Source organism: Castor canadensis, chromosome 11, assembly GCF_047511655.1.
Source record: "Castor canadensis chromosome 11, mCasCan1.hap1v2, whole genome shotgun sequence".
In the NCBI taxonomy this organism is placed as follows: Eukaryota; Metazoa; Chordata; class Mammalia; order Rodentia; family Castoridae; genus Castor; species Castor canadensis.
In genome coordinates this window covers 83316836-83331008 of record NC_133396.1, presented here as the reverse complement: position 1 = coordinate 83331008, position 14173 = coordinate 83316836, and the positions used below count along the sequence as shown (strand labels likewise).

Sequence of the window (14173 nt, the reverse complement as noted above, 5' to 3'; positions counted from 1 at the left end):
GAGCTTTTATCATGAAATGATGTTGGATCTTATCAAAGGCTTTTTCTGCATCTATTGAGATGATCAAGTGGTTTTTGTCTTTGCTTCTGTTAATGTGGTTTATTACGTTTATTGATTTTCGTATGTTGAACCACCCCTGCATCCCTGGGATGAAGCCTACTTGGTCGTGGTGAATAATCTTTTTGATGTGTTGCTGAATTCGATTTGCCATTATTTTGTTGAGGATTTTTGCATCAATGTTCATTAAGGAGATTGGCCTATAGTTCTCCTTTTTGGAGGTGTCTTTGCCTGGTTTTGGGATAAGTGTAATACTGGCTTCATAAAATGTGTTTGGCAGTTTTCCTTCCCTTTCTATTTCATGGAACAGTTTAAGGAGGGTTGGTATCAGTTCTTCTTTAAAGGTCTGATAGAATTCAGCAGAGAATCCATCAGGTCCTGGACTTTTCTTTTTGGGAGACTCTTGATTGCTGCTTCAATTTCATTTTGTGTTATAGGTCTATTCAGGTGATTAATTTCCTCTTGGTTCAGTTTTGGATGATCATATGTATCTAGAAATCTGTCCATTTCTTTTAGATTTTCAAATTTATTTAAATATAGGTTCTCAAAGTAGTCTCTGATGATTTCCTGGACTTCCATGGTGTTTGTTGTTATCTCCCCTTTTGCATTCCTGATTCTACTAATTTGGGTTTTTTCTCTCCTCCTTTTAGTCAGGTTTGCCAGGGGTCTATCGATCTTGTTTATTTTTTCAAAGAACCAACTTTTTGTTTCATTAATTCTTTGTATGGTTTTTTTGGTTTCTATTTCGTTGATTTCAGCTCTTATTTTTATTATTTCTCTCCTTCTATTTGTTTTGGGATTTGCTTGTTCTTGTTTTTCTAGGAGTTTGAGATGTATCATTAGGTCATTGATTTGGGATCTTTCAATCTTTTTAATATATGCACTCATGGCTATAAACTTTCCTCTCAAGACTGCCTTAGCTGTGTCCCATAGGTTCTGGTAGGTTGTGTTTTCATTTTCATTGACTTCCAGGAACTTTTTAATTTCCTCTTTTATTGCATCGATGATCCATTCTTCATTAAGTAATGAGTTATTTAGTTTCCAGCTGTTTGCATGTTTTTTGTCTTTACTTTTGTTGTTGAGTTCTACTTTTACTGCATTGTGGTCAGATAGTATGCATGGTATTATTTCTATTTTCTTATATTTGCTGAGGCTTGCTTTGTGCCCTAGGATATGATCTATTTTGGAGAAGGTTCCATGGGCCGCTGAGAAGAATGTATATTGTGTAGAGGTTGGATGAAATGTTCTGTAGACATCTACTAGGTCCACTTGATCTATTGCATATTTTAGATCTTGGATTTCTTTATTGAGTTTTTGTTTGGATGACCTATCTATTGATGATAATGGAGTGTTAAAGTCTCCCACAACCACTGTGTTGGCGTTTATATATGCTTTTAGGTCTTTCAGGGTATGTTTGATGAAATTGGGTGCGTTGACATTGGGTGCGTACAGATTGATGATTATTATTTCCTTTTGGTCTATTTCCCCTTTTATTAGTATGGAATGTCCTTCTTTATCTCGTTTGATCAATGTAGGTTTGAAGTCTACTTTGTCAGAGATAAGTATTGCTACTCCTGCTTGTTTTCGGGGGCCATTGGCTTGGTAAATCTTCTTCCAGCCTTTCATCCTAAGCATATGCTTATTTCTGTCGGTGAGATGAGTCTCCTGTAAGCAACAAATTGTTGGGTCTTCTTTTTTAATCCATTTTGTCAAACGGTGTCTTTTGATGGGTGAATTAAGTCCATTAACATTAAGTGTTAGTACTGATAGGTATGTGGTGATTCCTGCCATTTAGTTATCTTAGTTGTTTGAAGGTTTGATTGTGTGTACCTAACTTGATGTTACTCTCTACTGTCTTGCTTTTTCTTATCCTGTGGTTTGGTGCTGCCTGCCTTTTCATGGTTAAGTTGGGTGTCACTTTCTGTGTGCAGGATCCCTTGCAGAATCTTTTGTAATGGTGGCTTTGTGGTCACATATTGTTTTAGTTTCTGCTTATCATGGAAGACTTTTATTGCTCCATCTATTTTGAATGATAGCTTTGCTGGGTAGAGTATCCTGGGGTTGAAGTTATTTTCATTCAGTGCCCGGAAGATCTCACCCCACGCTCTTCTTGCTTTTAATGTTTCTGTTGAGAAGTCTGCTGTGATTTTGATGGGTTTACCTTTGTATGTTACTTGTTTTTTCTCTCTTGCAGCCTTCAATATTCTTTCCTTAGTTTCTGAACTTGTTGTTTTAATGATGATATGTCGTGGAGTAGTTCTATTTTGATCTGGTCTGTTTGGTGTCCTAGAGGCCTCTTGCATTTGTATGGGAATATCTTTCTCTAGATTTGGGAAATTTTCCGTTATTATTTTGTTGAATATATTACGCATTCCCTTCGCTTGCACCTCTTCTCCTTCTTCGATGCCCATGATTCTCAAGTTTGGTCTTTTGATGGAGTCGGTGAGTTCTTGCATTTTCTTTTCACAGGTCTTGAGTTGTTTAATTAGTAGTTCTTCAGTTTTTCCTTTAATTACCATTTCATCTTCAAGTTCTGAGATTCTGTCTTCTGTTTGTTCTATTCTGCTGGATTGGCCTTCCGTTTTGTTTTGCAGTTCTGTTTCGTTCTTTTTTCTGAGGTTTTCCATATCCTGGCTGTTTTCTTCTTTATTGTTGTCTATTTTTGTCCTGAGTTCATTTATCCATTTATTCATTGTGTTCTCTCTTTCATTTTGGTGTTTATACAGTGCTTCTATGGTTTCCTTTATTTCTTCTTTTGCTTTTTCAAATTCTCTATTTTTATTGTCTTGGAATTTCTTGAGTGTCTCCTGTACATTTTGGTTGACCCTATCCAGTATCATCTCTATAAAATTCTCATTGAGTACTTGTAGTATGTCTTCTTTTAAATTATTCTTGTAGGCTTCATTGGGTCCTTTGGCATAGTTTATCTTCATTTTGTTGGAGTCTGGCTCTGTTTTTCTGTTCTCTTCATTCCCCTCTGGTTCCTGTACTAATTTTTTGCTGTGGGGAAACTGGTTTCCTTGTTTTTTCTGTCTTCCAGTCATTGTCCTTGGTGTTGTTACTGTCCCTGTACTGTGTGTAATTATTTTCTAGCTTGTAATAATAACAATGGTAATATTGAGAATGGAAGAGTGAGCTGAGATGGAAAGCAAGAAGTTAAAGAAAAGGGGAAAACAAATATACAGACAAGAGGGAGAAAGCAGAACAAGGTATCAGACAAGAGAGTTTCAAAGGTATAAACAGGGAGTGTTAGTGTACTAATCGACAGTAAGCTGAACAGACAATAGAGTGACAGAGAGAGGATTGAAAATCAAAGATAAAAAAAATAAAAAATAAGTATATGAAAGTAATATCTATTTATAAAAATGAATTAAAACAAAATGGAAAATAGAAAATTAAAAAAAACAAAAAAACCCAAAAAACCAAAAAACTTCTAAGTTTATATGCAATGCAATTTCAGTCTTAATAATTTGGATGTCCGTCTCAATCTCCAGTCTTGGAGTTGGTGCCTCAGATGTTGTTCTGTAGTTGTCTCATCAAAGGGGATGCATAAAGTAGAACAAAACTACACTCACACACACACAGAAGAAAAAAAAAAGCCCCACCAAGTGTCCCCAGTTCAAATGCAATAGTTTCAGTAAGTTTTTCGGCTTGCAGGTGTAATTCGGTTGTTCTCTCATCAAAGGTAGGGAGAAAAAGAAAAAAAAAGCGTCCGGAGGCAGTTCTGAGAGTGGTATCTGCAACTGTGGCTTGCCTGCCTGCTGCTCTCAGCCTGTAGCTGGCGGCGTTATTTATGCAGATCTCTGGGGTGAGCTTAGCACTCACCTGGCCCCACAGGCTTTGTTTGCTCAGAGTTCTCCTGTGCGGGGGAGGGGGGCCTCTGCTACAGGCTTTTCCCTTTCCAAGCACTGGGAAAGGCGACACTGCCCCGCGTTGTCAGGCCTGCGTGTTTATTTACAGTTCACGTGGGAAGTGGGTCTTCCCTCCTCTCACAAGCGTCCCCGCTCCTGGTTGCTGGGCGCCCCGCTCCCGCCAGAGCCTCTCCGGCCGCCCGGCTCGTTTATTTCCAGTCCTGGGAAGGATTCCCTTCCCCCAATCTTCAGCGCTCAGGGCGCCCCACCCTCTTTCCAGCGTGTCTTAACTGTTCTTATTGCTTAGTACTCAGTTTCTCTTTTTTTCCCGGGTGGAGGTCGGTCTGTCCAGGGGGCTATGCTGCTCTGGCCCAGGCTTGTCTGTGGGGGAACCGCGGTACCGCGAAGCTCACCTGGTCCGCGTCTTCCCAAGCCGTATGGGCGCCGGCCACTGGCGGCCCGGGGGCCTCCTCGGTTCTCCGTTTAACGTGAAGTGGAGATTCTCTGCGCCGGCTGGAGATGTGGAGGAGTCAAAGTTATGCCTTTTCTCGGTGATTATGCCTGCAAAGTGTGTCTCCAGCGTCTCTCCAAGATTTCACTATAGGAGGGTCGCTTTCTGCTTCCTACCTCTAGCCGCCATCTTGGAATTCCCTCTAGAGGCAGATTTGCAGACAGTTAAACTGAGTTTCCTTAATTGTTATTGTTGAAGTATCAAGGCTTTGAGCTTTCTGACAGCAAAAAGGAAGGCATAATATTAGTTCTTGTGGACAGAGAAAGAAACAGTTCTTGTTCTTTTTTTATTTTATTCCTCCTGTAAGGGCTGCATTGAAGTTACACTGAAAGAACATATGTCATAAGCATATATTTCTGCTGCAAGTATGAAAAAGATTTCTTTAGGATAACATTTCCTGAGAAATACTACTACTAATAATAATGGGATGGTGCTGGGGGTTGGGGCTCAGGGCATCGTGCTAGCCAGGCAGGTGCTCTGCCGCTTCAGCCATGCCTCTAGCCCTTTTTGCTCTGGTTATTTTGGAGATAAAGTCTTGCTTTTCGCCCAGACCAAGATCCTCCTGTTTATGCTTAACAGTTGCTGGGATAAGTGTGCCACCACGAGGGCTTTCTTCCCTTTAAGATGAGTCCTTACAAACTTTTTTGCTTGGGCTGGCCTGGAACCACAGTCCTCCTGCTCTCAGCCTCCCACATAGCTTCAGATGTGCCAGCTATTGGTTGAGATGGGCTCTCATGAGCTGTTTGCCCAGATTGATCCAATCTGAACCTCCCGAGTGCTAGGATTACAGGTGTGAGCCACCAGTGCCTGGCTTGATAGGAAATTTTTGAAAGAACAGATTTAAAATTAAAGGCTAAGAGCCCTTTGTTATAAAAGGGAAGCTGTGCAACTTTGAATGTACAAATTCATTGAAGATCTCAGGTCTTTTATCCAGACCTACCTACTAGCTTTCCCAGAACATAGTTATCATTCAGTACCAGCTTAAGAAGAGAGGAACTGTAAGATGGAGGTTGGTAGGCTAATGTGTTCCTTATGTATCCACACATGATCCTATAAGTAAATAAATGTAGGAAACTCTGAGTTAAACAAGGTTCTTTACTGGTGGGCTTCTGTATGTATGTTGTAAATCTACAAAGGAGTTCTCTTGAACTTAGTTGGCCATAGAACCCTTTCTGATGATAGCAGCTGTTCCATGGAACATAACTTAGGGAATAGAGGACTGAATATTTACATATCCTTTGCCTAGCAAGTACGAAGTCCTGAGTTCAGACCTCAGTACCACCCAAAAAAAGGAAAAGAAGGGGGAAAGGATGAAGGAAGCAGGGGAGAGAAAGGGGGGAAGGGAAAAGAAGAAAAAAGAAGGTGGCAGCTACCTTGAAATATGTGTCAATCCTAGCGAGGGTATGTGTGAAACAATGCTGTTCTCCCCTCACTCATACTGCAAAATGATTGGGCCTCTTTCACAAGGAGTCCTTGTCCCTCATAACAGGACAAGAGTACCAGAGTACTCTCTCCCCCACTTCACACCCTCTGCCTTTTTTAGATGAACTGTGATCAGGACAAGCTAAAAGTTTCTCACTTGTCTTCTTTGCCAAGTTAGACTTCTGGTTAGAGACCCCTGTCACTGCAGTTGACTTTGAAGAATTTGTAACTAAATCAAGATTCATCATCTATTTTCACTACCTGGCCTCCAGCCCCCTCACAGCATCATTACATATAAGAAGTTTAACATATTTCTTTTATCATAAAGTCACCAAAAATTTATTACAAATAAGCAATAAATCTTGATTAGTTTTCATTTACCAATGAATCCCAACATCCTAAAACACAAATGAGAGAATTGTATTAGCAGTGATTTTTAAAATAAATGGACTTACATTTGTAAAATATCCTAATGAATTTTTTTTTTTTTAATTTTTGAGACATGATCTCACTATGTATGTGGCCCAGGCTGGCCTCAAACTTAAATCCTCCTGCCACCATGCCTGGCTTTCATTTATTTATAATACTTCAGAATCATATCCAGTATTGTCTTTGGATATATATATTTTATAATTGTAAATTCATATAGCTAATATTTTGTGTTCTTCTAAAGTTGCTGTACATATTCCCTTATGTTAACATAGACAGCATACTTGTAATGCTTGGTATCTATAATAAACTGGGATATCATCACAATGGAACGTAGTTTTAAATCTATTTTAATTTTATGCAGAAATTGAGGTTTTCTAAATGGTTTGCAATTTTAAAAGGGGCATTGATATATAAATAACCTTTTTTCTCCAGCTTTTTTCTGTGGGCCATATTCCCATGATGGAACTACAAAGTCAGCAAATATTAATTTCCCAACTTTTGTGTGACAGGGATTGTGTAACCTTGTTGTCTTGTAAATTCTAGGTTCAGGAGCTCCACGAGGAAGAGGCACAGTGGGTGAACTATGATGAGGATGAGTTGTGTGTGAAAATGCAGCTGGCTGATGGGATCTTTGAGACCCTGATCAAAGACACAATTGATGTTCTGAATCAGATCGGTGAGAAACAGGGGAGAGTGCTGCTTGTGTGACATCTTGCAAATAAATGGAACACTGAGTGCTAACATGAGTCCTGGACCTTTCTGCCTCCTGATACGCACCCCATCTCCATCATAGCAAGAGTGCTTCTGGACCTGTTCTATGGACTGCTGGTGTGGAGCTCATGGGACCCTGCAGGGTAGCTGGTATTTCAGCCTTTGCCTGTGGAGACTGTCCACTGGATTGCAGTGGGCAGGGTTACACTCCTGATGTTGAGACATCTCTTGTTAGCACCCCTGCTAGGTCTCAGGTGAGGGCAGGGAACACCAGAATTACCTCTGAGCTTAGACAAGGGTATCACTTCCTTGAACCTGAAGTCAGGAAAAGGATATATAAATAAATTCATCATTAAATGTTTGAAATGTTTGAAAAGTCTATACCATGAAAGTCATAAATGGACACAGTCTCTAAACAGTATTAAACCCTTAACTGCTTCTAAAATAGGCAAGTTAAGATTGTCTGCCTATTTTGTTTTCTGAAGTTTATTTCAGTTTTTTTTTTTTTTTTTTGAAGATCATTTTCTTCCATTATTGCAGTTGAGCAGCTCCAAGTTAGGCTATCAAGTCAGTAGAAATAAATAGCCTTGCTTTCTGAGCACCACCTAAAGAACTGTGTGACCCTTTGCATTGTGTGGAGTTTTTCTGTCTGGGTGTGAAAACAGAGAAATGCCCCTCTGAGGACTGGGCTCAAGGACTGCTGCAGGGCTTCTTCCTCTACCCTTTTTCACCCCTGCTCTTTTCTTACTCGTCCTGAACCTCTACCGGCTGCTCCCAGAATCACAGATACTCAGGACCATCTCAGGCATCCAGGCATGGCAAAAGTGGAAATAATTCATTTTGGCCTTCAACTCCCATCTCTCCCCAAGAAGTCAGAGATGCTGTTACTTGAATGATTTAGGAAATGAGTGTGTGCACCAAAGACAAAAAGATACTGTCTATAGTTTGTGTGCTAGTTTTGCTCTATGGAACATTTTTTAATTTATTTTAAGGTAAATTATTAAGTTGAAAATGTGTCCCTATTCAGAAGTGAAAGATTCTTATAATAGTTGAGCCTCCGTCTTGCACAGGAAAACTACGGTTTTAACAAACCCATACACATATCGAAGAAGTCATTAAATTCAGTGAAAAGAAGATAAGTATCTCCAACATCACCTGCAATAGCAGAAGTGGGATGAAATGATTTAAGGACACTGTAGAATTTAATCCTGCCTCTCTTGCAGCATTGCTTCTTACAACCATCACCTGTATCTGAAAAAGTCTATAGACTCCAGCTGCTACATTAGAGCGCACCAGATGCTCTCCTGGGACCTCAGTATACCTGCCTTCCTGACTGGTTGCTCTTAATCAGTCCTGTCCCTCTTCAAGTAATCTAGAAGAATGTGGATAATAATAGGCGTGAATGTAAATGCCTTAATCTTGAAGGCCCTGATTAGAAGCATGATATAAGACATCCACTGGATTCGTAGTTACAAATATCCTGGAATGTTACCGCTTCAAAATATGTTAGAAAAACCCCAAAGATAGTAAAGTCTCTAAGTGTGCACGTTTGTTCATTTCTGCATCTCTCCTCCAAATTTGCCTTTGCATCTTAAATGTTTCACTATGCACACTTCCATTCTCTTCAGTTTCATCGTGTCATTACGAGAAACTTACTGAAATAATCATTGGAATACTTGCATTTTGCACAATGACTGGTGTGATAGCTCTTGACAATAAGGAAAGCACTGATGTGTGATGGGATCTGGGGAAATGCTCACATTGATGTATTACCAGCATCTCTTCTGGACCTTTGATGGTGAGCTATAGCCTTGTAGCCATAATGAGCAGATTGACTAAGAAAAGCAAAAGTTTCTTGGGGTTACTAACCAGTAGTGTGGAAATATTATTTTTATGTGGTCAAGGAAAAGCAAAGACGTTTCTCTTCAGTTTGTGTTATTTGGAAGACAGAAAACATCTTGTGTACATCCTTTGGCTGTTTGTAGGATCAAATTGTCCTTATGATACTGAAACTTTACAGCTGCTATAAATTTTTATAAATGAATATCAAAATAATATAGGAATATAGATGGTTTTCTACATATTCATTATTTGAACCTAAAATCAATTTTTAATAAGAAAGTGTATCTTTACTCTTTATGACATTATGATTCCAGAAAAGGAAAAAAAAACATATTAATGTAAGTCCATGGAATCAAACAGTCTGGACTTAGAGTTCCCTGGTAAGAAATGCTGCCAAGAATGTGGCAACTGTCATTACTGTCCCAAGAATCCTGGGTTCCAAATGAGAGGCAGGAATAGATCAGTCATATCCTTTGCTAGAAATTATCATCCATAGTTTGGAAGCAAAAAGCAAAGGAATCTATAGTTAACAGATTTCTTAATATTTTAAGTATTTGGATCTAATTGAGATTGGTTTTTTTGTTGTTGTTAGAATTAGGAATGATAAATATGGATACCCAGCCACTCCTTCCATACTGGGATCTTTTTAATCAAATTCTGCCTCTTAACCAAGTACCTAAATATTCCCTCCTTCTAGTCTTCTCCTTCTCCCTACACCCCATCCTCTTTCAGTCTTTCTCCATAATTCCTTTAAGAAAAAGATCTTTGCATCAGCAGTAATATCTTTTAGAATAGCACTATTGGAATTTAGTAGTAAACCAACATGTAGGCTTCAGATTTACTTCTGAGTCCAAGATAATTTGTGCTACCCAGGGCATTTAACCTGGGTTAAATAAGTACAGGGTATAGAGTCCCTCTTCAGGTCTAAACAGGAATTTTTACTCTAGGGAAAAGTGGAAAGAGCTCAAAAGTAGTTAATAAGGAAGGTTCTTTTTTCCTTAAGGAAAGGGAAATTCCTTCTGTGACTACAGGTCTCTGAGAAATTATCTTTCAAAAGAGATTTCATTGCTCATAAGAGTGTTGTGGCCTATTGATAAAAACAATTTTGTTCACTTTCTTGTCTTGAAAAAAAAGTGGCCTTAGCTTTTTGCAATACTTGAATAAAGTGTGTACTCGCAAAAGAATTTCTGTAGCACAGCATTAGAGACTGATAGCTTTTCTGCAAGAAATTCAGACTTACATCTTCCTCTTACTACCTTCAGAATACTAGTGAATAAAACATTAATTCACAGAACAAGTGATAGAAACTACAATGGTGTTTAATGCAAATTGTAGGAGTTTACATGTTTACAAATCATCTTAAACTGGTTGTGCAGCAATTCAATAAAATATCTCTGTTGTAAAAATGTGAAGGAAAATGTAAACTGATGTAAAGGAGGTACTGTCATTTTACCCTGTTTAAAAGCTTTTCCTTCTGGACTTTGCAAAGCCTTCTTGGTAAACACATTGCAAAGCATTACCTGGGAGGTGTAGCCTCCTCGTGTGTACTGTACTGTGCAGACATGAAAAATAAACCCGTTTACTGTGTATGTGTAAATGGCCTGTCTACAGGCCACTTCAGCCAGTGTCACATCCAGTGCAGCTCTACACAGAAGACTAAGGCTGTGCTTTGTAAGTATGATCTGTAAAATAACTGGGATGAATTCCCATGTACACCTGTGTAAATAGATTTGTTAACTAAAGTACTTTAAGGAAAATAAAAATCTGTAAATAAACTGATTTATAAATTAATTTTGTGTCAGGTGATCATTTTCCACTCGTGAACCAAGTTCAGAATAGACATTCTCATAAAATTCCATTATTTCCGATTTCTTGTTTGGCTGCAGGACACTTTCTCTTGGGCAATAGAATAAGGAAAGGTGTGTATAAGAGGTATTTGCCCTACATTCAAGTACCATCAACAGATAAATTTAGCCAGGCATGATAGTGCATACCTGTAATCCCAGCTACTCAGGAGGTTGAGACAGAAGGACCTCAAATTGGAGGCCAGCTCCAGCAAAGCTAAGGAGACGTCTCAAAAACAAAATACAAACAAAAGGGCTAGAGGTGTGGCTCAATTGGCAAAGCCCCTGCCTTAGGATGGCAGGGACCTAAATTCAATCCCCAGGAAAATAAATAAAAGCCACATAAATCTGAACAGCCTGGGCTTTGATAAGTCAGCACTAATTCTACAGATAGCCGTTAAGCACCACCTTCGTGTCAGCACTGTGCTGAGTGCCAGAAGACAGCAAAGGAAGCAGGCATGGTTCTTGGCCTTACGTATCTCAAACTAATGAAACAATCACCAAAAAGTAACTTGAGGAGAAGGTTTTTTTTTTTGTCTTTTTTGGTGCTGGGATCGAACCAAGGGCCTCACGCATGCTAGGCAAGCGCTGTACCACCAAGCTACATCCCAGCCCAAAAAATAACTTGAAAACCAGTGTGTGATAAACCAACAAGTACTGGGTGAGAGACTAATTCAAAAGACTGGGATTGCATCCGGAGTGCCTGAGTTCACTGATGAGTTATAGCTTCGGATTGTATCTGTTCTGGGGATGGGATCTCACTGTGTAGCCTCCAGCCCCTGGGCTCAGTCAGTCCTCCTGCCTCAGCCACCCAGGGAGCTGGAATTGTAGGTGTGTACCACCACGCCCAGTGTATAACTTTGTTTTGAACATTGATAGGCTTCTTCCAGTTCATGACAAATGCCATTCTCCAAATGTCTTGAATTTTGCTCACCCCTGCAAGATGATGTAAAGTCACTCACAGTTCAGTGGGCCACAAAGAACAGCAGCCAACTGACAATAAAGTGGGGAGGATATAATTTGTTTCTGGAAATAAGTGCTTGGAGGAGAGTGGATGTGAAGAAGAATAAAAACTCCAATGGCAGAAATGTATGGCACTCGGAATAATAAATCATGTCTGGGTAGCAGATAAGAAGTGACTGCCATCCGTGCATCTAAATTCTACTTGCCTCCTGATGGCTGTGCTACACCTTTAGGCCCCTTGCCATGTTATGGAAATTCTCAATTAACCACTCACCCCAAATAACAGCAGATTCGAAAATTCCTCAACTCAGAACAGACATGTGTGCGCCTACTATGGCCAGGAGCTAAGGACAAAATAGTAATGTTCAAATCCTGATAAAAGACCAAACTCCTGTAACTTTGAACCAAAATCTGTATTAAAAAAAAAGGGGGGGAGTAGATTGGAGGATGACAAGAACTGTAATGGTGAGTGTCTCCCAAAGACAATACTGAGGCAAAACAAGCCACTGCCCTTCAAAATTCCCAAAGCTCAGAACTTAGAGGCACTGGCTGCTCAGGAAAAGGTGCAAAGCATGAAAATTGGTCCACCTTTACAGAGCGGTGAGACTGCAGCCGAGAAGTGCCTCCCAGGGAGAGACCAGCGCATGATTCCAGGTCGCCCAGAGCAGAAAACACACACACCAGGCTTAAGTGGCATAGCACTTAGAACCACTAGATCCAGCCCCAAGCAACGCCTCTGTCCCCATGGGCAACATGGGCAATGTGATTGCAAGGGGCCCACTCAGGCAACAGTGGGAGACAGTCTCCCTTGTCCCTCCTACATGGGGCCCGAAAGACAAGCTGGGGGCCTGCTGAGAGCCACTGACGCATGAGCCTGAGCAGAACAAGGAGTACCACTGAGCCTGAAACAGAAACGGCGGTGTAGGCTGCAGGACTCTTGAAAAGGAAGTGAACCAGACCCACAGGGGCAGGGAACCTACTGCTACCACCACTGAACTAGCCAATGCAAATGCAGGATCAAAACCAGCAGAAAACATTCGCTCCAAATGTAGAGGCAGAGCCCAGTCTAACAGGTCCTGAACAACCTGCATGAGTGCAGTTTGCTAGAAGGGCCTCACTTTCTGAAATAGCATTTTTACCAGGGTCACCATGTGAACCAGACCAGAAAAATAATGAGACCTCCCTAGAGGATGGTCTTCAGCCAGGAGCCCCACATGCCTGGATTAAGCCAACCAAAGGGGTTAAAAAAAAAGAAGTCTTCTGAAGACTGCTAGCTATAGCTGGTAACCATCCCACCTAAGCGTGTGTCTTAGCTCTATGTCTTCCTTCCCTAAACTGTTGGTACATGCATAGCAACTAAATGCCACCCGGTTCTGCCAGCAGATAATTGAGGGCTATTCTTTTGTCCATTACCCCCTTGGCTGAGTTTAGAAACTGCAAGTCCTTGGGGATAGCCAAGCCGTTACAGTGGAAGTGTGGGACACAGTGGACTTATTTTTGGGATGACAAATCCAGTGTTGTTTGAGTCTGCTTCCCTCACCTTATCAGCTGCTGCCATGCCAGGCACAGCAGAGGCTTCTGTAGGAACGAGAAGACAACAAGGTTTGTGAACAGGCCCTCCCTCATGAGTCTCCCAGTGCTGGAGATGCTCTTGTCTGCCACTTCCTTTAGATATCCACTGTCCGTGGTACTTGATCCAAACCTTTCCACTCCATCATACAACCCAGGGAGGTAAGTCACCTTACATGAACTTGACATATCCCATAATATCACCCACTTGCACTGAGGAGTTGGGGGTCCTCAGCATGACTAAGTGTGACCAAGAGAGCCCAATGTTCTGTTGGCCTTTCCCCCATTCCCTGGGGTCTCACAGGAAGGAGGAGGCCTGGAAGACTGTGCTGCCTCCTCTAGATTTGCACTGGGGGGACTCAGTGGTGGTGTAGCCACAGCTCAGACCACAACAGACACCCCAAGGAGTACATGGGTTCTGATGGGAGTAAAGAAAGAAAGGTTGGGTGTACTGAAATCAGGGTTACTTGGGGCAGCCTAATGGGGCACCCACCCTCTCCTCCACCTCCCAACCCCAGGTTTAGGAACGTCCAACATGTGTTGCAATCTTGTGTTTTTCTTTCCCTGGAGTGTAGTGTTTAATGCCCGGATGGCTTTGGTTAGGTGGGAAATGCCATCAGTGAGTTGAGGTTTTTATGGCTCTTCTATACTTGTTTTTCAAGCCTCATGTTTCGTCGCTTTATCACCCTATTCGTCTAAGGGTGACAGGTTCATCTTATGTGACTGGAATCTGTCCATTGTGGAATTGCTTGGGTTATGAGTGTGATGTCTTACTCAGACTGGAATCTTTCTCCATATCTGAACGTCTGACAATGGTGGTTTTTAAAGCCACGGTGGTACCTCAGTGCCTGCATGGCAAACTGGAATGGAGGTCTAATTTCTGTAATATATGTCCACTGCAGTGAGACACCTCTGCAGTCTCTGACTGGGGGCTAGTAGTACACTGTGATTCATTTGTCACATGGGGCAGG

General features: G+C 41.0%; 1 protein-coding gene across 7 annotated transcripts in view; it reads left to right on the top strand.

The window, feature by feature from the left end:
• The window catches only part of Cep350 (centrosomal protein 350), a 168055-nt gene extending 157438 nt beyond the window's left edge, over positions 1–10617 (top strand). For all 7 annotated transcript variants that reach the window (XM_074047329.1, XM_074047325.1, XM_074047327.1 and 4 more), the window contains one exon: positions 6817–10617. In XM_074047329.1, coding sequence (XP_073903430.1) covers positions 6817–6981 — 165 coding nt within the window. In that variant the 3' untranslated portion in view covers positions 6982–10617. The remainder of the gene's footprint in view (positions 1–6816) is intronic.
• Positions 10618–14173: the final 3556 nt, after the last annotated feature.